Source organism: Peromyscus eremicus, chromosome 18 (assembly GCF_949786415.1).
Source record: "Peromyscus eremicus chromosome 18, PerEre_H2_v1, whole genome shotgun sequence".
Taxonomy (NCBI): Eukaryota; Metazoa; Chordata; class Mammalia; order Rodentia; family Cricetidae; genus Peromyscus; species Peromyscus eremicus.
The window spans coordinates 6,785,892-6,811,796 of NC_081434.1; the positions used below are offsets into that span (position 1 = coordinate 6,785,892).

General features: G+C 37.1%; 1 protein-coding gene across 10 annotated transcripts in view; it reads left to right on the forward strand.

Moving 5' to 3' along the window:
• Usp15 (ubiquitin specific peptidase 15) overlaps window positions 1-25,905 on the forward strand; it is a 95,834-nt gene that overhangs the window by 64,229 nt on the left and 5,700 nt on the right. For 5 of the 10 annotated variants that reach the window (XM_059245665.1, XM_059245659.1, XM_059245661.1 and 2 more), the window contains 11 exons: window positions 14,333-14,506; window positions 17,138-17,296; window positions 17,379-17,603; window positions 20,543-20,626; window positions 20,717-20,811; window positions 20,909-21,100; window positions 23,046-23,161; window positions 23,296-23,568; window positions 23,966-24,036; window positions 24,364-24,479; window positions 24,911-25,060. In XM_059245665.1, the coding sequence (XP_059101648.1) occupies window positions 14,333-14,506; window positions 17,138-17,296; window positions 17,379-17,603; window positions 20,543-20,626; window positions 20,717-20,811; window positions 20,909-21,100; window positions 23,046-23,161; window positions 23,296-23,568; window positions 23,966-24,036; window positions 24,364-24,479; window positions 24,911-25,060 (1,655 nt within the window). Of the gene's footprint in view, window positions 1-7,570; window positions 7,716-13,988; window positions 14,076-14,332; window positions 14,507-17,137; window positions 17,297-17,378; window positions 17,604-20,542; window positions 20,627-20,716; window positions 20,812-20,908; window positions 21,101-23,045; window positions 23,162-23,295; window positions 23,569-23,965; window positions 24,037-24,363; window positions 24,480-24,910; window positions 25,061-25,905 lie in introns of those variants that run through there. The other 5 variants (XM_059245663.1, XM_059245662.1, XR_009375130.1 and 2 more) reach the window with 5 other exon arrangements.

The window sequence follows — 25,905 nt, forward strand, 5'->3', positions numbered from 1 at the left end:
GCCTAAGCAGTTAAGTGCACTTACTATTCCTTCAAAAGAGCTAGGTTTGGTTCCCAGGACCCAAATGGAGACTCACAGTCATCCTTAGTTTAGAGAACCCGGCACCCACTTCTCTCCTCCATGGGCACAAGGCCCACACAGTGCACATGTATACTTGCAAGCAAAATCTTGCACATAAAATAAAAAATAACTTTTTAAATTATACTAATGAGTTAACAGGAAATTTTGTTAGCACCTTTCATTCTGTTTTGTCAGATAATACATAACAATGAAGTATAAAGTTCAGTGGCATTAAAGGTATTCACGTGATTGTATAACCATTACAAACATATCTGTGACACATGAAAGTTCTGTAAAATGCACAATAATTCCATAATATAGCACTCTTATTAAGTCATTAGAGCAGTTTCCTTGAAAGTTATATCTACACATAATCATTTGATCATAAGCATGGTCAAAATACTTCACACGCTCCCTTGGAATTTTATTCTTCTCATATCGTTGGTATTTTTATCCCATTGATGACAAAATTAACATTTCAGATTTACATAAGTGCATATATGAAATCATAGTACTCATTAGGTTCTTAAAATAGTCTGAATATGACTGTATATGTATGTCAAATATATAATTAAAATCAATTTTTGGTATAATTTTTCAAAAACCAAAGTTATTCTGACCATTATCTTCCAAATATTATATGTTACCAAACTCAGTAATTATTTCATACTCAATAATTATTTCAGGTAAGCTACATCTGTGATGTCATTTATTAATTTGCTCTACAGAAGTCCTGTTGAGTATGTTTTACTCTGACAGGTACTAATTATACTATGACAAACAAAACAGTTTTGTTCTGTCAGGTTTATAGTCTAGTAGGGGAGATCAGTATTAAAGTCTATCATAAATTATAATAAGCATCATGAGGAGGAAAAATGGATAGCTCTTAATTTATCCTGAGTGTCATGCTACTCAGGCATTCATGTTTGAGCTATAACCAAACAATCATAGTTAGATGGAATAAAACCATGTATAAAGTCCCTAAAATGCACCATGTTTAGGAACCAAAGGAGTGCTGTGGAATAATAAGTGAAGGATGTGGCGAGGACAAAAATATATTTAAAAAAAAAAGTCTTAGCCAGATCAAGGAGAATTCACCTGTGAATGTGTGTTCCAGGCTTCCAAGTCTCTTTCTCTTAGCTGTTTTCTTTGTATCTACCCTCAGTCCTGCCTATGAGGTATAGAGTTTCTTTCCCATCTCATTGACCTTTGACACTGCCTTTTCAGTTGCTAAGCACTGGGCACAGGGAAGGTGGTTCCTTGAGTAAAGTGCCTGCCATGCAAGCTGGAGGACTGGAGTTTGATTCTCCCAGCACCCAAGTAAAATGCCAGGCTTGTAATCCAGTGCTGGGAAGCAGGGAAGAGAGGACCCCAGGGGTGGTTTGGCCAAATCAGTGAGCTCCAAGTTCAGTGAGCATCTGCCTCAAATGATAAGGTAGAAAGCAACTGGGGAAGACATCCAGTGTTCACCTGGGGCCTCCACGCATACACACACACTCCCACAACATAGTTCCTCCTTAACATCATACAAAGTCCTATGTAATCTAGGCCTGATGTCAGCATTCTATCCCACCATTTCTCCTCAAGTTTACTTTGTCTGTAATGATTCACTGTATGTACCAAAACTAGTTCTGCTTCTGTGTCTGTGATCATCTTCCTCTTAAGTGTCTGCATCTCTGCCCTCTGACTACTAGGTCTCTAACAGCCAGAAAGAAGGCCTTTCCCGAGTACTCTGTAGAAAGTAGTAGCTGCTTTCCTCACCTTCTGCGTACAGCTCATGAGCAGCTGGTATGCTGCTGTTTGTATTTGAGGGGGTTTGTTAACTGTCTCTGCCTATTCCTGTCTCACACACCCATACACATGAACGAAGAACAGTTTTATGAATGCAGTCACTGTTAGTTGCCGCTCTGTCCCTATACCTGGAATAGCATCTCACATATAGAAAACACTAAAATTAAGGAAAGATAAAAGGAGTCCTAAGTGCCTCTAGTTTCTGTCTTGTACGTTATAGTCACGAATATTAACATTGACAGAATCATAGACGTGGAAAAGAGATAAATAAATGTAGGAATACATTTGCATGAGGAGAAGATTATGAATTAATTCTAGGTATGTTTGTTTCATGCTTTATGAAGCCTACAGGTAAATGACCTTAACTAGCCAAATATTCTTGTTTGAGAGTATAGGTCCGAAGCCTAAAATGGAAGGAAATACAGGGCAGACGGCATTTGAATCCTGGGAGCTGGTGCATCGAAAGAGTGCGTCTTCAAAGTCCTCCAGGGTTTTCATAGAGGAAAGACACTTAGGTTTGGTAGGAGAAAAAAAGAACTGTGGATGCAAATATTTTCTAGGTTTTGTAATGAATTCTTTTATCTCCAAAATGCAGCATTACGTCATTCTGAGAGGATTAGAAGGGTGTGACTGGGGGTTTATTCGGGATCAGGCAGCACTAATTTAGAGTAACATTAATTTGTTCACTTGAGTTTTTTCCATGCAGTGTTTACTTATATGGTACATGAAACAAATTCACTGAATTCATCTAGAGAAAAATGAGCAAAGTTCAACTGAGAAAAATAAACTGTTTTACTAGTTACTTTATCTGCTTGAACAAATATCCATTAAGTATCTATTCCAGACATGATGATACAGTTTAAAAAGACAGTGCCTGTCTCTGGAAGCTCATGGTCTATTGAATATAATAGACTTATGAATACCTAAGATTTATCCGAATACATGGTCTATATAATATTTTGAGTACAAAGAAAAGAAAGCCATCAGAAAATAAGTGGGGCTTTACTAAGAAGTAGCTATTTTATTTATTTATTTATTTTTTTTTTTTTTTTTTTTTTTTTTTTTTTTTTTTTTTGCTGCCCTGGGTGCTGGAGGTCGAATTCAGTGCCATGCACATGGTAGGCCAGTGCTCTACCACACTCTAGCAGATGTCACCTTTTGAATTAGCTTTTACTTTTATTTGTAGGGAACATTACTATTCATCGTATTTCAGGTTGCCCATATCAGAAAATTACCAGAGTTACAAATATTATACCTCATGTCTTACCCCCTTTTTTTTTCTCCATAGAAATCTCTGAATCAGAAATCTACTTTACCACAGCAAAAGCACATCATTCATATACTCAATAAGTGCATATTAGAACCCACTTCGTGCTACTGATACTTTCTCACATGTTGAAATGTTCTTAAAAAAAAAAAAGTCACATAAAATATTTAGTGTAGTATACGATGGTTATTTGAAGTACCTCAGTTATATACCTGATTTTATGTATACTTGATTTGATTGCCTCAGTTATACTGACATTGATATAATAGAAGGGAATAATTGCTAAGAGTTTTCCTAAATACTATATATTTTGTCAGGAGAATTATTTCAGTGTTTTTCAAAGAAAACATTATTACTTCATAGGAAAAGCCTTCTGAGAGAAATAAAATGTAATTCCAGATTCCTTTTATACTTACAGTATTATCACTGACTGCCATACTAAAAACAGTAGTACACATGTTGTCAGGATTATACCACCGTCTTCCTGGAGTCCACGTCCTTTCCCAGACTCTGTTTCCGTTGTCCTGTACTTTAACTTCCTGCTGTCACTGTCTTTTCAGCTTATGTACAGGTCTTTTAAGTGTCCTAAATGGGGGACAGGGATAGGAAGGCCCACGACCCTGAGAAGAACAGGCTGCAGCTGCCCACTCTGTCACTGCCGTTTCTGCTGTCCTCACTGCACGGTGGCTGTCCGCTAAGTATAATGGGTAAACACGTGCTTTTCAACCATACTGCCTGCACTCAAACGGTAGCTCTGCCACTTTTTAATTGTATCACCTTGAATAAAGAAACTTCATGGTTTCTCCGTCTGTAACCTGAGATGAAGAGCTTAAATCATGCTTGACACATGAACAGTCTGTGTCAGCTAATGCTAGTCAGTATACTACTTCACAGAAATTGCCTTTTATAAGATCACTCTTCATATTTGCTAGATTCTTTATAACCCCTTTACGTTTCAGATTTTGATATGTATTTATATACTAACAAATCCCAAATCTGTCCCAAGTATAATTCTCCCTCCTGAGTTTCAACTTTAACATACTATTGTTCAGTGAATATTGGTGCCAAGGTAGCTTACAAATGACTCCAACTCAACATGTCTATTAAGTCTGATCCTGATCTTGATTGGTTGGTTGGTTGTTGTTGTGACTGACCAAGATGACTGTGAGCTCACAGCAGTCCTCCTGCCTGTCTTCTGGATGCTGGGACTGTTGCTACACACCACCACATTGTTCTTTCTTGTACTTTGTGGCAGATAGAACGATTCACCCACTGACTCAAGTCAAAATCTGAGACTTACCATCCCAAGTCCTGTTGACTACATCTTACATAACACTTAATTGGTCATTTCCTCTACATACATATTGTCTCAATATTCAGTTGCTTTTATGGTGTGAACCACCAAAATATATCTTCAAGTCACCCCTCTTGCATCTTTTATCATCTTCCAGGCCATTCAGTATACTGCTTCCAAATTCATTGTTTGAAGAAGCAAATAGGATTATTATGTGCTTAATTTTTTTTGACACCTAAGGATAAAATTTAAATTGTAACCAGCTTATCTCTTTGGCCAGATCAGTCTAAAGGACTTTGAGTTCTTAGAATTTATGGGGTGTCCGATGTCTTTGTATATACTGTTAACCCGTCCCCTTCCTTCTGTCCCTTCTCCGAGCTGACCCACATGACTGTTGTGAGAGCAGAGGCTGTCCTTGATTCTCTTGTGCATCTTCAGTATTTACTATGGTACCCGATAATACTAATAATATGCTGCACAGTGTTTCCCACAGCTTATGATTTCTCTGATGTCATGGGCTGGTCAGTGATGGAAAGGGTTTTGAAACTGTAAGTGATCAAAGTTTTCTGTGTCAATTTGATAGAGTAATTTTATAGTTCTGGAATAATCATGTTTGGTTTTTGTATGATGTTTTTAATTTTTTTCATTTTGTCTGGCAAAAGTGCCAGTCTTTAATGATTTGGAAGGCAGCTTTTTTTTTTTTTTCAATTGCCCCTCCACAGGATTGACTTGAGAAATACTGCATTAGGAAACAATCATTTGCCATATGTGTACTTGATTTGTACCTGATTAGCAGTACTCCAGAGCTACAAAAGAACTACAGAAGAGCACAGTAATTTAAATAGAACTGCAGCATGCAATAGTTAACTTCTTGTGGTTGAAAATGAAAGCTATGAACAAGAAATATTACATAAACATTACAGTTTGTTCCCCACAAATGCGATTGCAAATGGATTGGACTGCCTTCTTGGCCACAACATGACAGGCTGGACCAGCGCTGTATCGCAGGGAATCCCCCTCCTGGTTTTACAGTGAATCATATGAATGTAACTCCTCCATCATCATCAATCCTGTCATTACAGTTCTTTTGAGATAGTGGTTTTCCATAACAAATGCTTGTGGAATGATTGATTAAATTTTTTTCGTACAAAAATAATCTGATGCTTCATAGCTCAGGCTGTCACGTGATGTTCCGGTTTCTGTTTCTTGTCAGTATGGGTCTATTGTAATGGTAGTTACTACAATAACTATTGTAATGATAGTTATGATACAGGGAAGTATATGACTTCATTGTTTCTCTTAAAGAGTGTAATACATTAAACTTACATTTTCCCAGACCATGCTTTTCAAAGAAAGCCCAAACAGCAAATCATACAAGTCTTAATGTTCATTTATCTCAAAATGTTTCTTTACTGAACATTATGGAGAAGGAATAAATAAAAAAATTAAGATAAACCATTATTTTCTTAAATCCTTTATCTTGCTTACCAAAAAAAAAAAAAATGGACATTTATTTTATTGGGTCTCAATTTTAATTAATGGATTAAGAGGTCATTTCACATTAAAATTGAATCAGTCAGCGATGAAAATAAGTGGAACTTACACTTTCTTAAAATTATTTGAACCATGTGGTTTTTGTTTTTCATGAAATGTGTAAGCATAAATCACTCATGAATAGCTTGTTGCTAAAAATGTTTTTAATTAGCTAATTGCTGTGAAAGTCTAGTAGCGTTGAAACCTCATTAAAATACTCCATACCTAAAGTCTGTAATAGCCTTATGGCTATTACAGTGTAATTTATCACAGACTTGTACATATCCATATCAAAAGGAATCCTGTATTCCGTTTCTTGTGCTGTTCAATATGAGAATCATAATGATAGGTTTTTAAAATAGTGACATCCATAGTTAAAGGATATACTTACTATAAGTAATCTATAAGGTAATTATATACTTTATATTACTATAGGTAATATTTTTGATAAATTTAGGATTATCCTTTCTCAATCTTATAGATGAAAAAGGAGAAAAGGGATTAATATTTCTTTGCTACCCAACAAAGTGTATGTCATCAGTTGTCATACTTCTAGAACTTTGATAATCATTCTTTGTTGGATTTGATGCAACATAAAGAAATGCCATGAAGGAATAACAGTGAGACATTGAGTGAAGTTTCATTTTATCCATGTCATAACCCTAGTAGTTACACTAACTATGATAGCATGCAAACAACATCCTTGCCCATCCCAAAACCCCTACCTTTGACTATGCATTACTTATAGATGTGGTGGCAGACTCTTGCAGTCATTCGGGATGCTGAGACAGAAAGACTGAAGTCAAGTCCAGCCTGAGTCATAGCCAGACCCCATCTTAAAAAGATGAAAGAGAGAAGTGTGGGGAGCAAAGGGGGGGACTCTGCTTTATGTAAGATCCCAGCATTGTCAGTCAAGGTACTGCTTGAAAGGGGGGAATCATAGCAAGAAACAAACGAAGGAAAGTGTATCTACTTTTATTTGTCTAAATTAGTTCTTTTTTAAAAAAGCTTGGAAAATAGAAATATAAAGCTAAAAGAGCCATAATTGTATTTGCTGCACAAAGTTTGTAGAGATCCTAAGAATTCATCTCAAGGGTGTTGAGATCTTACTTTTCTAGAAGAACTTTTAGAAAGATCAAAGTGTCAAATGATTAAAAGGCTCGGTTTTTTTTAATCACCTTGACAAAGCCCTATGTGTGTAGCTCATCCCATGACTTCTTGCTTTATGCTTCTCAGTTAGCACAAAGAGCTAGAGCTGGTTATCTTGCTAAGAATAGAATGCTTCTGATCAAATGCTTACCATTCAAAATGCTCGTAATGTTTTCACAACAGATAGGACAATTGACATAAAAATTGAAAAAGTCTTCGTTCACCTAACTTAAAATTCAGAAAAAGTTACTTGAGAATATTCGAAAGTGATTGTAAACATAGATAACTTGAGGTTTTATTTTTAAAATCCTAAGAAAAAGTTCCTTAGTGGATTGGGTTTTTAGTTTCAGTTTGAAGGAGTAGCTGTTCTTTCAAAAGTGTTGAGTGACTTTCATTTTGATCAGTTACGGAATGAGTTACAAAACTCAAAAGCTTTAGGTAATGAAAAATTAAGTGTGTTTTCTTTCCTGTTCTAGTTACCGGTTTACTAAAGTAGTGAGCATACATGATCACTTGAGAATTGGGCTACTGGAGCACCTGAGCAGAGAGGGAGTGGTTCATACTCAGCTTACAAAAGACAACTTTCTCTTTTTGAAGGGGATTACTTTGACTATTTTCCAGGTACTGGGGAAATTCCAGATTCATTACAAGTTATGGGATGGCTATTAATTATTCATATGTTGATTTCAGACTTGGTTTTGGTTGTATAGTAAGACTTTGAGTTTTTCAGTTTAACCAAAAATAAATAAATAAACTAAATAGAAGTTTATAGTTAAGACTCAACATACATTACTAAAAGTTTTGTCAGAGAATTCAGGTGACATCAATCTCACTGGCCAGAACATACTTAGTGAAAGATTAAATTTTGTACTTTCAAAGACTACTGTAAACTGTGAAAGCATATGTGTATAGAAACAAAAATTAGTGCAGTGTATTCCACCATTTAAGTAACAAAACATTTTACATAGTATTCTAGTTTTTAGGATATTGGGCTATGGACACTTAAAAGTAGGTTGGTTTTTTTTTTTTTTAAATCTTTATAAAATACTTGAAGTTTTCTGTATTTCTTTATTGTACTGTTACTGAGGGTTGCAGTGGATAAAGGTCTATTTACATTGGACCAAATAGCAGAATGCCCAGTGGATGAGACATTTGAGTATTTAGAATTCCGGTAGAATTCTTGCTCGGTTCCTGGATAAAGATTTAGCGAAATGGTTTTGGCTTTTATAGATGAAGTTTGGTGGGTATTGAGGCTTTGACAGTCTTCATTTCCCTTCCTTAGGAAGCTTACCTAGTGCCTCTTTAAGGATTAAGAGGACTTCTTGAGCTAGGCTGTGGTGGCGCACACCTTTAATCCCAGTACTTGGGAGACAGAGGCAGGCAGATCTCTGTGAGTTCAAGGACAGCCTGGTCTACAAAGCGAGTTCCAGGACAGCCAGGTCTATTCAGAGAAACCCTGAATCGAAACCAACTTCCCTGCGCCCCAAAACAAGAACTTTTTGATCTTATATAGATTTTATATAAATATTATAACCAGGTGCAAGTTAAGTGTCCTTTGGAGTCCCTTCTTCTCCCGATGTGCTGAGTCTCTTTCAGAACTGTTTCTGGTCTCTACCTGATAGGCTGTCATTGTGCTAGATCCAGAGGTAAAATGGTGACTACCACATTGACTCTATGAGTGAAGTGGAAGTACAAAGTTAGCCCAGAGGAAGGAATAATTACTAATTCCCCCTTGATAGACTAAGGTGGAGCAATGCATTTCAGAGAAAGAACACTCTAAGGAGTTCATTCAGTACATTAAACTAAGGGATATGTATTAAGACTTCTAATTTAAATTCAATAATAGTAATATTTGCAGTTTTCAATATGAAACATGCAAGTACACACAGCCCCTTTGAGAAACAGATACTGAGCAGTCACTTCTCACTAAGTCATTTGTTTGCTCACACACATACTTATTTTTAATTAGTTCTTTGGGAAATTTGTACAGTGTTTTGATCATGCTCACTCTAATCCTCCAACTCTTTCCAGATCCACCCACCTTTGTGTCCTTTGTTTTTTTAACTCATTCAGTCCAATCTGTGTTGCCTGTACATTGCTGGATGTGTAGCCTGCCATGGAGTATAACCAACTTACCAAAAACTGTCTCTCCCTTCCCCGGCAGTATCAGTTGTCACTAGCTCCTTGGCTAGGGGTGGGAGGTACTGCCACCTCCTTTCTTCATGCTGGGATTTGATATGGCTTTTGCTTACCTAAGTCTTGTGCATGCTGTCATAGCTGTGGTCCATCACCTTTCTTACCATTTCTCCGCAATCAGTAACTTTCTGTAGTAGCTTGTTTGCTCAGCCTTGTCTCTAATCATTCTGTCATGAAAGCTAAATTAGTAAATGCAAGATTACCATACACACCAGATAGGAAATGTGATTATTCATCCTTCAATTTCTGTTGTCCTTGCCAATTTTGTACACTGTTAGCTTGCATGGGATTGGTTTTTAAATATTTAAATAGAGAAATATTTAGCATTTTTATCAAGTACCTTACCTATTCATTAACATAAGTTGCTTACTTTTTTCTCTTTTGTGTTGAGTTGAAGATGCTATTAAGAACCTCTTTTGTCTAGTTATTGCTTTATTGTTAATTAGTATAGATGATTTGTGCATGATAGTAGTTTCAAAATGACATTATCAAGCGTGGTATTACTTTGTCTTTAGTATGATCTTCAGAAAACTTCTCCATTTGAGGAACAGCTCTAATTATAATGAATACAAGGAATGGCTTAAGATCTCTGTGTTGTTTTCCAGTCCTAGGAAAGTGAAGGAGGAGGATCAGGTTTTTATATTCAGTTTTGGCTGTATAATAGAACCATATCTCAAAAACTTATATACATGTGTGTCTTAATAGCAATACATTTCCTCATACTTGGGCCCCATTTTACTATAGATAATTAGAAGATCTCATTTTCTTGATTTTGATGTTTGACAGTGTCAGATTGTTAACTTAGTAAATTAACAGAGAACGGTAGCTTATCAGAAATGGCCAAAAGTAATACATTGTCTAATACTGTTTATGCATTTGGTTTTTCTTATAACATGCTCATATATGTTTCGGGTTTGCTGACAACAACCATATATGTTAAGAAATTAGAGTTGTTTTGCCTAATTTTACAGTCAAGGAACCATTTAGTCTACATACAATACATTAGACTTTTAGTCCATATTGTATCAAAGTATCTTTGAGTCTGAAAGGGCAATGTCCTGTTTAAATATGGAGAAACATGCATATGAGTATATTTTAAAAGGAGTTGTTCTTGAAAACATGATGTTGAATGGCAGCCAGTCTGAGCATCCAGTTTCAGTCATCAAGGACTTTTCTCATTTTAAGATAGGCTCATATGAAAACACTAAATGATACCATAATTTCCATCAAACAACAACACAACCAAATTTAAGAAACTGGCTTCTTTTCTCCCGAATGTTGGTGTTGAGCATGGATAGAATGGCACTTGTGACATGCAGACACTTGGATGCCTGACTTTATTATTCTAATTCTATCTTGAAATCTGTACCAAAAGTCACAGGAACTGGTCCATACATTATTTCAAGAACATAACTTCTAATGTACCAATATTTTCAAGATTAGGAGACAATTCTGACATCACTTAGAATTTCAGCCATGGGATTTGTATACTAGTAAAACAGTTCATTAGCTACTGAATCTCTATATTCATGTGCTTTTACAAATTGTTAGAGAAATATAACTTGAAAGTTCCTTAATACATTATATAATTCAATACATTAGATTGAATGTTTAAATTTAAATATTGGTTATGACATCCCCATAAGTAGTCTATGCCCCCATTTGTTTAAAGTATTTCATTATACTGTGGCAATTCTGAAGCATAATCAGTTCAAACTGGCATGTGCCCCTGTGAAAATAAGAGCTAGTCTAGAAAATTAGAACAGGTTCACTGCAAGGCCAAGAGAAAATCAGACATAAAGGTAGAATACATTCAATACATATTGTCCTGTTGCTTTCATCCTTGGGTTTGGGGGTTACTTCTGAAGTCGTTCATTATAAGCAAGTATGTATTTACCATGTGCTAAGATTTCATTAGACATAAGTTAATTAAGCAGTCTATGGTAAGTAATGAGAGAAAAGAATAAAAACTGAGGGAATACATACATTAGTAAATACAGGCAGAACATTTTTATTAAGCATATGTATTTATTGTGTATTGACTAGTGCCAAGTGATACATTCAGTGCTAAAGATTGGAAATATGAAGGCTGTCATGGAGCCCATGTGACATAGACTAGCAAAATATTACAGTGTATCATAAAACCAGGGCTGTAATGAAAGTGAACACTGAGCAGTATGCAAGCACAGCAGGAAACATTGCTGAGGATCTGAGAGCACATCTCAGGCAGGATACCCGAATCTGATTCAGAGGATGGAGCTTCTAAGGCAAGAAGATGGGTTTTCAGATAGGTGAAGTTGTGTGTGTTAGGCAGCGAGAGGAAGCATAGAAGTCAAGAGCCTGTCAGTGAACAAAGTAAGTGCAGGCATTGTCAGAGGGACATGGATGAGTAAGTTTCCTCTAAGAATTGGGGTTCTTGCCGGGCGGTGGTGGCGCACGCCTTTAATCCCAGCACTCGGGAGGCAGAGGCAGGTGGATCTTTGTGAGTTCGAGGCCAGCCTGGGCTACCAAGTGAGTTCCAGGAAAGGCGCAAAGCTACACAGAGAAACCCTGTCTCAAAAAAAAAAAAAAAAAAAAGAATTGGGGTTCTTGTGTGAGTGGAAGGAGTTATTGAAGGTTTTATAGCAATTCAGTAACATGATTAAACACATATTTAAAAGATCACTGGTAGAGAGTTTTGTTTTTTTTTTTCAGTTGTATTTGGAAGGTCTTGCAAGTTAACAGTACACATGAATATTTAGTGAAAATAAAGTTCAGAAATTATTCATGTTTTGCACCACTTATTTTTAGCTATTTGGTTGTTTGTATGGGTATAATAATAGACTTTATTAATTAATATAACCCAATTAATAGACCAAATCAAATATGAAGATTTGGAAACTAAGTGCTGGTTATTATATATTGCTGTGCCTGCCCCTTTGCCTAATTGTCTGTTTAGTGTTGTTCCTACTTGGGGCAAGTCAGAGGGTACTGCTAGGTGATAGCATCTGGGTTCTGATACGTTCTGTATTGCCTGACCCTTTTTCCAGTGCTGGGTGTGTAGTTAAAAGTGAAATGTCATGCAAAAGAAGAAAATGGAACTCAACATAAAAGGACTTAGGAATAAATAGGAAGTGCCCTGTCCTTTAGTGACCTTCCACATTATAAACTACCTATGGATTTCTCTCTGCTACGAAGATTTCTATACTGGAAGTAAATGTAAAGGACTGTAAAGACCTACTGAGCCCAGCCTAAGTCATACAGTAACTTCTGAACCTAGTAATGGTCCTGGAATCTAATTGGTCTAGAGACCAAGGCAAGAGATGATAAGTTTAAGGCCTGTTTGTGATACAGAATGAGTTCAAGGCCAGCCTGGGCAACTTAAGATCTTGTCTCAGAATCAGAAGTACAGTAAGAGCAGGGTGGAGCTCAGCTATAGTATCTGTACTTATTCTCAGGCACCTCAGATGACCTCAGGAAGGAGGGGAGAATCATAACAATCAATGCCGGGATACTAACACATTTACACGTTCGTCTTGAGGGCTGGGGCTAGACTACCAGTTTAGACTACACTCAGATTTTATAGATAATTATGATTACTTAGTAAACATAAGTTGATATAGTTGAGACTGAAAAATAAATGAGTATCATAATGTACTTCCAAGAACTAAGTCAAAGAATATGCATAGTTTGGTGTTTTGACCAGACGATAGACTATGGTCATAATTCAGTTATCTGTGTGGACCCAGCAAGCTAACTGTTAATAGCTACAAAGCCTGTTAACGTAATGCAACTTAATGCACACCAGCTCTCCAAAACTTTCATTTCCATGAATATGAATTGAGACTCTGAACAAAGTGGTTTTTTAAGTTATATACAAGCAACTGGTTTCTCATATAGCACTTTATCACGTAACTCTAAGACAAATACATTCCTGCATAAACAGATATATATATTTATATTTGTATAACTTACATGATTATATGTGTATGATGCACTGCATATGCAAAACATTCATTAATAAAGTAACATGGCTCCTACTGAGATCAGATTATATACATCATCAATTGAAAGTTACTCCATCATAAGGTAAAATATTGTGGAAAAATGTGTTTCTGCCATCTTTTTAAATTTTTTAAATCAGGAATTAATTCAAATAATAAAGAATTGGAGAACTTTGGTGTAGTTTTTTATTTTTTCATAAAAGAAAGTTGGATTGTTATTGTATTAAGAGCTGTCAAAAGAACACACCCAGGGTTTGCCTAAAATTTGTCTTCTTAGGCTTTCCTGGTCAGTACTACCCGTTCTGAACACTGCTGCCAGCCCGATGACAGGTTTAAAAACGGCTCCTTTATGATAAGGCATTGGCTGCAGAAGCACTAAGTACAGTTGTTGTCGTGGTATCCATGAGGTATTGGTCTGAAAATCCACAGGATGGCTTACGATTACCACATAACCTGTGTATCTCCTCCTGTACATTTTAAATCATCTCTAGCTTGCTTATAATACCTTTACATTGTACCAGCTAAAGAATAATGACCAGAAAACTTTTGTTTAGCCTGAATGTAATTTTTTTCCCAAGTATTTTCCTATCTGCAATTGATTTGAGTCCATGGATACCATGAACCGTCTGTACCTCCTTTAAGGTTTTTTTTTTTTTTTTTTTTTTTTTTTGCTCGCACGCTATCTCAGTTTTTACCTACTCAGGCTAATTTGCAGGTGCCTGGGATGATTAGACAGTCCATAATTTCTACCAATCAAGTGAAAGAAGGAAAGAAAACTCTGAGCTTCTCTCCCAGTTAACAGGTAGTTTGCTGTGGTTAAAATTAATGCAGATTTTACAGCAACCAACAGTTTCTTATTTATTAGAAGTAACTGATTGAAAGTTTGGGAAGTGAATAATGAGTGCCTCGTTTGAGTGTTTGACATTTACTGAGTACAAGAAACCATTTCTATTTTTCTGCATATGTTATAGCAAGTCAGTTTGTTTCACTCTTGATTTTAATATTTTTAAAGTATTTGTGTGGTTACTTTGACTTTAAAATCTATTTTGTTCCTTGCAGTGTTTAAGCAACACACCTCCACTTACTGAATATTTCCTCAATGATAAGTACCAAGAAGAACTGAATTTTGACAATCCCTTAGGAATGAGAGGTGAAATAGCTAAATCATATGCTGAACTGATCAAGCAGATGTGGTCTGGAAAGTTCAGCTACGTCACTCCTAGAGCGTTTAAGGTTAGTACGGTAAACTTATTCTCATCAAGCGTACTCTTGTCCCAGGGAGGGATCCTCAGATGAAAGGGATGAAGTCCCATTACAGTGTCTCCCAATCTAAAGACAGTGCATCCCATCCGTGGGATATAAAACTTCAGGGCATAGAACAGGATGGGTGATTAGGGCTTTTTGTTTGGTTTTTGTTTTCTTAATCTCTAGAGATGGGCTGGAGAGGGATGGCTCAGACAATAAGAGCACTTTCTACCTTTCCAGAGGACCTGAGTTGCCAGCACCCACATCAGGTGGCTCAGAAATGCCCCTGAAACTCAAGCTGGAGAGGATCTGATGCCCTCTTGTGACCTCCACTGGCCTTTGCACTCAAACTCACGCGTGCACACATAATCAAAACTAAATCTTTATGAATAAGGCTGTCAGTAGAGGGAAGGAATAGTAAGGGGGACAGAAAAGACTTTAATATAGTTTAAAGTGGTTTAGAATGTTTCTGGAAACCATGGATATTTAACGTGATGTAAAGAACTTCCTTCAGGCATGTCACTATGCTACTAAGTCTAAGTGATGTAGTTTATCCTGTGGTCATGCAGCTTGTTCTTTTCAGTAGTTCTTACGCTTGGGTGTTTGTGTGTGAGCTCGTTCCTTCTTAGATCTTGCACTAAGTTATTGTAAGCCATAGTCTTTATAGGTAAGTGGCATCCCTAGAACATCTGCTGTAAAATATTTGTTAATTATCTACCAGTTCTTAAAAAGTGAGTCAGAACATGGTCATGCAGTTAAGAGCACTGGCCCCTCTTCCGAGGGACCAAGGTTTAGCTCCTAGCACCCTCATGGTAGCTGCCTTCCATCTGTGACACCATTCCCGGGCCGGAGAGGGGGAGACGTGTCTGACGCCCTCTTCAGGTCTCCACAGGCCCTGCATGCAAATGGTGCAGAGACAATGCAGGCAAAACACTATTTATAAAATAGTAAGGTTTTAAAAATCAAGTATATGATTAAAAAATAAGTGAGTCCTTTGACCTCCGTATGTGTGCATACAAACAGTCAATAAATGTAATTAAGACATCCAAGTACAAAGTGAAGCAGTCAATAAATCAAACTGCTCCTGCAGTTATTCTTTCACATTCTAAACCGTGAGAGCCTTGTCCGGACAAACCAACCCTCAGCAGTTTGATTTTGCTAGATTGTTTTCTCTGGAACTTTCCTGTAGCTACACACCTGTTAATTGCCAGACCTGTCTCATTCTCTGATTCATTCTCTGATTCAGACTGTATTTCTTTTAAGGAAAATTGTAGAAGAACTGTAATGTGCCCTTTGGCCGTCAGATTTGTCCTCTTTTTTACAATGGATAAATGAGAGATTTGTAGTTTCTCATGTCGTGTATAAAGGTTTTCCATATTTTCTTTTTATTTGGTTCTCAAGTCAATATTTCCTGAAACTTATTTCAGAATGCTTTTAGAGATATATTTCTGTGTGTATAATGTTTACATATTAATATAGCTGGGATTAGAACCTGTCCCTTGTTGTCTGCCTGCCAGTCATTATAGGAAGACTTGTAGCTAAATAATGCCCAAACCCCTTAGATAAACAGTGAAGTGTGATTAATAACAAGCCAGTCCAAGGCTACACAATGATTAATGCATTTAGAGAGAGTGCTTTACGTAGGTTTGTATATGTACTTTTTCTTCATTTTATTTTATTTTGCAATGAATTCTTTCTATATTGCCCAGACTGGTCTCAAATTCCTAGACTCCAGCATTCCCTATATTAGCCTCCTAAGTTCTGGGATCACCGGCTTGTCACTGTGCCCAGTTCTATTTTTAGAGCATCTATATGTTGAATAAAGATAAAGATTTATCACATCTTTACTGGAAATGCAAAACAAATAAACTACATATATACATCTGCATATATGTGTGTATGTGTGTGTGTGTAGCATATTTGTGTTTATCCCTATTCTGTGTAAATGCAATCAGCTTTAATTTTTCACAAAAGTAATTTTCCATAATGTTAGCACAAATTAAGTTAACAAGTACAGAAGCACATTCCTAGGGGAAGTGCAGGGTTTGATTCCACCAAGACTTTGGTCACATTTTCATTAATCCACCAAGCATTCTTTGCTTTAAATGTGTGTCTGTTTGAAAAGCCCCTATTTTGTATGGTTGACACATTAATACTGATTTCATAACCAACACTATAACTCATTTTTACCAAAATTTATCCAATTGTGTTTTCCCCGTAAAGCACACTACCACTCCCTGTGTTTATGACCTCTAGCCAACCCCTTAGCAGTCTCCTTGGGGAATGTTCTATACACTAAATAGGCTACCTGGAAAGCACAAAAGTGTAAAGAAGAAAACATAATTATAAAAAAAAAAATTAGAAAATGATGCTGAAACTAAAAGGCATCATTTTCTAATTTTTTTTATAATTATGTTTTCTTCCCCCCAAGAGAAAGAACAATTTTTTTACTGGAACGTATCTTCAAATGATTTAAAATGTGTCACAATTTTGACTTGGGGAATATAAGTAATTTTTAATAAATAGGTAATTTCTCATGTATGGACTCATGAATAATGAGAACAACTGTGTGATTTTTAAGGACTCCTGTCTGATTTTGTTGTTTTGTTGGTCTTACAGACACAGGTAGGACGTTTTGCACCTCAGTTCTCTGGATATCAACAGCAAGACTGCCAAGAACTATTAGCTTTTCTATTAGATGGACTCCATGAGGATTTGAATAGAATTAGAAAAAAACCATATATTCAGTTAAAAGATGCTGACGGCAGACCAGACAAGGTGAGTGGACTTGACACTGCTGTCCTCCTCACTGCCACAGCTCCCTCACACCGTCAGTGACCTGTCTTCCCTTTCCTTGTAGGTGGTTGCTGAGGAAGCCTGGGAAAACCACTTGAAAAGAAATGATTCTATCATAGTAGATATATTCCATGGCCTTTTCAAATCTACTCTAGTGTGTCCTGAGTGTGCTAAGATCTCAGTGACCTTTGACCCTTTTTGTTACTTGACACTTCCATTGCCCATGAAAAAAGAGCGGAGCCTAGAAGTTTACTTAGTTAGGATGGATCCACTTGTGAAACCTATGCAAGTAAGTAATGACCTTTTTCTTTGTAGGTGTTATTTTTACTTAATTAGTGATGGGGCTAGTATAAAACTTGTTGGTTTCTCCAGCCCAATTCAATCATAAAGAGTATTGTGTAATAGATTTTATAAGCTGGATACTCTGGAAGTTATACCTTTTTAGAATTATGGAAAGTTGAAGGATGTCATAGAAAAATAAATTTCTGAAATTTCTATCTCACATCAAAGACAACCAAGATGTTTGTTTTATTATTTGGGATATTTGCTTAAAAGATTAATAACAGTACTATTGTCTGTATTTATTTCTATCGAAATTTTATTTATTTATGTATATAGGTGTTTTGCCTGCATATGTGTCTGTGTACCACATGTGTTCTTGGTACCTTCGAGGCCAGAAGAGGACATTGGCTCCCCTGGACCTGGAGTTGTAGATGGTTATGAGCCACCATGTAGGTGCTGGAAATGAACCCTGGCTCCTGTATAGGAACAGCCAGTGCTTTTAACCTTTGAGCTGTCTCTAACTCCCATCTGTTGAAATTTTTTATGTTCCAGGTTTTATCCTGGTCACTTCCAGAAATAAAGCTAATGCATTTTGTAATTTGTGATGTGATCATGCATTTAAATATCAATAATCTTAAGACATTTCAACAACTTTGATGAGAAATAAAACATTAGTGTAAGAATACTTGGTTCAGGGCCAACGGGGATGCCTCAGCCAGGTTCAGGCAGTTGCTGCCAAGCCTGACAGAGCTGAGTGAGTTTAATCCCTAGGACTCAGAACCCGCTCCCACCGGTTTTCCTCTGACTGCCACAGGTATTAAGGGGATGCACACGTACACAAATAATAAATGAATTTTTAATTATAAAAATATTTGGTTAAATGATGTTCTAGTACTTTAACAAAGTATTATGTTTTGCTTATTCTATACAAAGTTCCTGTGGTGCACATTAATGTCAGTTGTTGGCTTGATTATCTCCATTGCCTAGTGCTATCACTGGATTACTCAGTGTTTTATGAGAAAAATGCTACATTTTCTATGTTTTTAAATCAATTATTCCTTTTACATTTGACCTTTTCTGGTGAAATTAGCTCCTTTTTGTTCCTCCACTGCAGAATTTAACAGATTTTATTTTGACCTTTGTCTTCTTTTCTCAACTGCCCAAGAGCTCTTTGTAGGCAGGGAGCTTGTAGTTCCAGAATATGACTTGTAGATCCCAATGCAGAAGGGTATCCAGATCTTTATTACTCACTCAATGCTTTTTTCCCTAAACAAAGCAGATTTGGTTCCTACTTTCAAAAATTGTTTACTATAAATTCCTAAGTTAGGGATCTAGCCAGATAGTGCAGATTTCTTGGTACATGATAGAAATGAAATCTGTATGAAAACTATCCTATAAACAAAGTTGTCTTACCATTGATGCTCAAAGTGTTGGAGTTTATTTTACTCTTAGTAAGAACAGTGTCTATGCAATGTTCTTAAAACTACTAGCTCCTTCATTCAAAGTGATGGAAGGATTGAGACAAACCTGCACTTGTGTTCAGGTTTACACCTGGTAGGGTACATGAGGAAAATCTAGATGGAGATACTCAATATTCATTAAGTTTACAAATTTAAAGAGAAGTGCTTGGGTTTTAAAGCTAGCAGTGAGCTCTGGGAGATGGGGGATTGTTAGGGAAAAGCAGTAAAAGACTGTTTTGGTTTAGGGATTTGGTTTTTTATTTGTTTTGCTTTTTTGGTATTTTTAAGACTTGTGTGTATTTCAGTACTTACACCAAGTTAAGATAAATGAATAAGGGGATAATTGCTGGTTTTATGACCTGGGTGCAGGAGTCAGGTGTGTGTGGGAAGAAAGAGTTCTGTCTCCCCATAGTCTCAGAGACAGGGACGAAACAATCTCTGGACACATAGTTTATAAAAGGACAGGAAACCAGACTTGTCCTACTCAAAGTAGCTTCAATTTTCTAGGTAAAGTGTTCTTCAGGTAGTGAAAGGAGAAATGAAATAGAATGCTAAAGAATGGTGAAGATTTCAGATAGTTACTGTAGACTCAACAAGGAAGTGACAGACAGAATTGTTTCTGGGTTATGATGAAGAGTCTGTTGACTTGAACTCTCATTTGTAGCACACCAAGTCTGAAGTTGAGAAATCTCAGCATATACAAACATCTATGAGAAAATTCATATCTTTCTATTGCTGTGAAGAGTCACCATAACCATGGCAACGCTTTAAAGGAAAACATTCCATTGAGGCTTGCTTACAGTTCAGAGGTTTAGTCCATTGTCATCAAGGCAGGAAGCGTGGCGCCATGCAGGCAGACATGGTGCTAAAGAAGGAGCTGAGAGCATCCTACATCCAGATCTGTAGGCAGCAGGAATCGAGACACAATGGGACTGGCTTGGGCTTTTGAAACCTCAAAGCCCACCCCCAGTGACACACTTCTCCAAAAGGCCACAACTCCTAATCCTTTCAAATAATGCCACTCTCTGATGACTAAGCATTCAAAAATTTGAGTCTATGGGGGTCATTTCTTAATTCAAACCACTACAGTTCAACAAAAATCGAACGAAGAGGTAAAGACACGAAGTTTGTAGCAGGATGGTTGAAGTAATAAGGTGGGGTCTAGATGAGTGGATATCATGACAGTAGAGAGAAAACCATCCAAGGATTAGAAATCTCTACACAAACCAAAAAGAGGTATGAAGTGATGTGTTGGAGTATAAGACACCAGCAGTGATGACAGGTTCGAGCAGTGGGCTACAGGCAGGTCTTTGACTCAGTATAGCTAGGAAGTCATCATGCTGGACATTATCGCCCAGGAGCTTTCGAGATTGGAGAAGTGCTGAGACACCTGAATGTGTGGGAGCAATCACAAGCCTACACTCAACTAACTAGTCAGTGTTTTCCAATGTCATAAATTCATTGCAAATTTTTGTTTGTTTTTTAGTACAAAGTTATTGTGCCCAAAATTGGAAATATACTAGATCTTTGTACAGCATTATCGGCTTTGTCGGGAGTGCCTGCAGAGAAGGTGAGATGTTTCTGAGATTGAAGTACGTAAATGGGGGTTGAGTTTCTCAGTATTGTAAAACCAGCTTAATAGACATTTATTTCCTTCTAGATGATAGTCACTGACATATACAATCATAGATTTCACAGGATATTTGCCATGGATGAAAACCTCAGTAGTATTATGGAGCGGGATGACATTTACGTGTAAGTATAATATCCATTTGCAATCTATTGTTGAGGGGGTAAAAAATTTAACTAACATAAAACTTAGAGGTTATTATGGTCATTCCCACCCTCGTAGGTTTGAAATTAACATCAACAGGACAGAAGACACAGAACATGTGGTTATTCCTGTTTGCCTAAGAGAAAAATTCAGACACTCAAGTTACACCCACCATACTGGCTCTTCACTGTTTGGTCAGCCTTTTCTTATGGCTGTACCACGAAACAATACTGAAGATAAACTCTATAATCTCCTACTCTTGAGAATGTGGTAAGTGCCAACTAAGCTTAACTATGCAAAATAAACATGAGAATAAAATATAAAATAGCTAATGAATGTCACTGTTCAAGGTACTACTGGAGTGTTATACTCATCTCTGTTACTCACAGACAGCAAACCAGACAGACAGAAAACTGATGACAGCCAGGCATGGCAGTGACACACGCCTGTGATTGCAGTCCAGGCTGCGACCCCACTGCGTTGACTGGGCTTGGTCCCAGCACTTGATGCGGAGGCCGGACAGTCACGAATTCTAATCCTGCCTCTTTTACGTAGCATATTTGATGCCATTCTGGGCTACATAAATGAGTGCCTCAAAACCCCCCAAATAAATAAGTAAAAATAAAATTACAATTTAATCCACTGACTTAGTCACATAAAATACACAACTGAGATTATTTCAAATCCAGAAACTTGAATTCTTAGCTGTTTTACACCAAAAGTTTACAGTTGGAAGTTTTAGTTGACAAGTAACTGTAATATAAGTACAAACTAGAAATCATAATGTTAAATGGACTGGGCGGTGGTGGTGCACGCCTTTAATCCCAGCAATCGGGAGGCAGAGGCAGGCAGATCTCTCTGAGTTCAAGGCCCGCTTGGGCTACAGAGTGAGTTCCAGGAAAGGCACAAAGCTACACAGAGAAACCCTGTATTGAAAAACCATAAATAAATAAAAATAAATAAATAAATAAATAAATAAATAAATAAATAAGTAAATAAATAAATAATAAATAAATATAAATGGATGAATGAATAAAAGTTAAATGGTCCTTTTCTATGCATGTGGCTAGATGAAGAACTCATTTCCTTTGAAAAGATAAGCATTTGTGACAGCTTTCGTGAGATAGTGCCCCACACAATCTTTGCTTTTTGTATAAGCCTTGAAGTAAATAAGGTAATGGTAGATACCATTGAAGGCCTTTCTCTTACCCTTTACAGCTGACATACTTTATATTTTCTATATACCGAATCATTATAATTTCATGGTCCATGTATAAAGATCACATTACACAATTATGAGTGTTCCTAACAATAATATCATCATGTAAATGAGGACCGTTTATAAAATTCTTACTTTTAAGTTGAGAAATGATGTACTGTGCTGTACTTCTGACATATAAAACATGGAAAATCCAGAGATGATGAGATGATTCAGTAGGTAAGAGTGCTTGCCACCATGGCCAGCAACCTGAATTCAATTCCAGAGACACACAAGGTGGAAGGAGAGAACCAATTGCTACAAGTTTGTCCTCTGGCCTCTATCTCCACACATATGTTGTGCATGCACACACACACACACATAAAGTGCAAACATGTAATTGACTCTGTGTCCACACACACACACACACACACACACACACACACACACACAAACATGTAATTAAAAAGCATATAGCCGGGTGTGGTGGCACATACCTTTAATTCCAGATAGAGGCAGAGATAGGGGAGCTAGTTCAATGCCAGCCTGGTTGGTCTACATAGAGAGTTCCAAGTCAACTGCAAATGCAAATGTACAGTGAGACCCTGTCTCAAAAACAGCAACAATAAAAAGCAAAACCTTAGCTGGGCAGCGGTGGCACACGTCTTTAATCCCAGCACTGGGGAGGCAGAGTCAGGCGGATCTGTGAGTTTGAGGCCAGTCTGGTCTACAGAGCAAGATCCAAGACAGCCACCAAAACTACGTAGAGAAACCCTGTCTTGAAAAGACACTCCCTCCCCCCCCCCCAAAAAAAGCAAAACCCTAGAAGTATAAGGGGGGGAAAAGCCTAGAATTAAAAACTTAATTTTTTATATTTAAAAACAACCCAAATATAAATTATTAGCCAGCTTTACTATATGAGTGTTAGGTCTAGAGTTTGAATTAAAATTGTTAGTTTTATTAAGTAAAATGGAAATTTAATTTTACAAGCTTGTTGGTTACCTGATTTTACTGCAGCCGGTATGTCAAGATGTCTACTGAGACCGAGGAAGCTGATGGGCCCCTGCGTTGCTGTGAGGACCAGAATATTAATGGGAACGGCCCAAATGGTATACATGAAGAAGGCTCACCAAGTAAGACTTTTTGTCATGTTCTCCGTTAAGATGTGGATTAATAAAGTAGAACACATGAATAGATATGGAAAAGCAACACTTAGACTTTCGAAATGGCATACAGGTTAACTTAAAGATCTCTATTAAATACCCAGGTGAGATGGAGACAGATGAACCAGACGACGAGTCCAGTCAGGACCAAGAGCTTCCGTCAGAGAATGAGAACAGTCAGTCGGAAGATTCGGTTGGAGGAGATAATGACTCTGAAAACGGATTGTGTACTGAAGAAACTTGCAAAGGCCAACTCACGGGACACAAAAAGCGACTGTTTACATTCCAGTTCATCAATTTAGGCAATACTGATATCAACTACATCAAAGATGACACGAGGCAGATAAGATTTGACGATAGGCAGCTTCGGCTCGATGGTGAGTACCTGTGAGAAATAGCTGAACGCTGAGCTTGAGCGGAACCAAGTGCTTTTTTTAGGTGAAGACCGTAAAATTTAGCCTGTCATCAAAAATACAGTTACTTATCTCTAAGGAATCAAAGCCTTAATGTCTTCCTATAGTAAGTGATAATCTTTACTACAATGGGCTTAGTTTATGTATGCTTACACTTTGAATTATTTTTTAACTCTTGGATTATTTCAGTGACTTGGAAACAGCTATCATTGTTGCCCTGATCACCTAGTGCAAGTAGAAAACCCTGGTTTAAAGAGATTGCTGGGTTTTTTCTGGTGTATATGTTGGCATTAAGATATATTTATTTTAACACTAAAGCTTACAGCATTTTTAACGAAAGAATATTTTTTTTCTACCTTAGAAAGATCTTTTCTCGCTTTGGACTGGGATCCTGATTTGAAAAAGAGGTACTTTGATGAGAATGCCGCTGAGGTGAGCCCCCATTCACCGCTGCTTGGCTTCTGTTTGACCTTCTTTATGTGACTCAGTTGGTCACACTCCTCTGCCCTTGACTCTACAAATAGGTTGTTTTAGCAGTTAACAAAAACAGATGGAAACCCTTTTTACTTTTCAAGGAAAGAGTTGGTTTTGAACATGCTTTCTGTGTGCTGATTCAACCACAGAGGTTCTTTCACAGGTTGTTCTAGACACATTTGTGCTGAGGCTTCTACAGTCTGAGTTTTCAGGATGCTTAAGATGTGTCACTAAGATGAGTTTTGTTTAACTTGTTCTCTTAACTCAAGAAATACTTCTCTTTAGGATTTTGAAAAACATGAAAGTGTGGAATATAAACCTCCAAAAAAACCCTTTGTGAAATTGAAAGACTGCATTGAGCTTTTTACAACAAAAGAAAAACTCGGTGCTGAAGACCCCTGGTAAGAGAAGACATCGAATGGTTGTGTTCCTTTTCTTGAAGAGTTTACTCTGGTCATGTTGGCAAACTATTAACTGAGTTTCCTTGATAGTCCAGTAAGGTCTTTATATAGTAAGTTCCGGTCCATTCCAGAGAATGCTGACAGCTCTTTTGAAGTGTCACAGTGGTGACTTTTCCTCTCACGCCTGTCTTTTCTCTAATAGCCACCTTCATCATCTCTTTGAGTGTTTATATATTTGTAATGGTCACGCTTATCCGAGAGATGTAGGAGAATGAGGAATTGCTTTCGTGTTCACATATATTAAGTGTACGGCAATTGCTCACTGATAAAATGTAGAACTTACTAGACATTGATTTTTGATTTTGTAGTTTCCATTAATACAAATCATTTGTTTGTGCCTCTGTCAAGCTTTATTTTCTTCTTCTTTATAGGTATTGTCCAAATTGTAAAGAACATCAGCAAGCCACAAAGAAATTAGATTTATGGTCCCTGCCTCCAGTACTTGTGGTGCATCTCAAGCGATTTTCTTACAGTCGATACATGAGAGACAAGTTAGATACTTTAGTTGATTTTCCCATCAAGTAAGTTTCAACTCTATTCAGTAAGCATAGGACCTTCTTTTTTCAAATGATGTGATGATATTCTTATTTTACCTTAGTAAACGTCAGGTGTAATTGGATCAGTTTAAACCTTGAAGTTTTGAGTAGTTGTAATAATTTGTTAGGATTGCTATTTCACGGTTTTGTTGTAACTAGATTCACTGGAAACAAGCACTTCCACAGTCCACTGGTCTCTGAGTTTTGACCAGTTATGGCTGGAAATGATCTCCCTCTGCAGCAAAAGACAGTGCTTTAGTGAGGGTGGGAGCCACATCTAGAGCACATGGAGAGACGCTGCTTTAGTGAGGGTGGGAGCCACATCTAGAGCACATGGAGAGACGCTGCTTTAGTGAGGGTGGGAGCCACATGTAGAGCACAGGCAGAGACTCTGCTTGTTTAGGAAAGTGGCAGCAGTAGATTCTTCAAGATTTCAATTCTTGAGTGTTCATAAGGAAGTTGCTTTTCACTTTTCCTTTTAATTTTTTTTCCTGGCACACTGTAAGTTAAATGTGATAGCATAAAAGCATTAATCAGAATAGCATTCAGTGTCCAATTATCAAGCCCTAAACAAGGATTTCCCAAACACTCAAGTCTCAGGGAAACATGTATAATTTGTTTGGTAGGTTCTCTCTGGGTAATTTCTTGTATGAGGGGTGTGTGTGTGTGTGTGTGTGTGTGTGTGTGTGTGTGTGTGTGTGTGTGTTATGGTATTAATGATTATGTGTGTATGCATATATATGAGTCAGTACTAACAGAAGGCGCTAGAATTTATTGCTTTAAAAGAGAAATATGTCATCACTTTTAAAGAAAGCATAACTTATCTGATT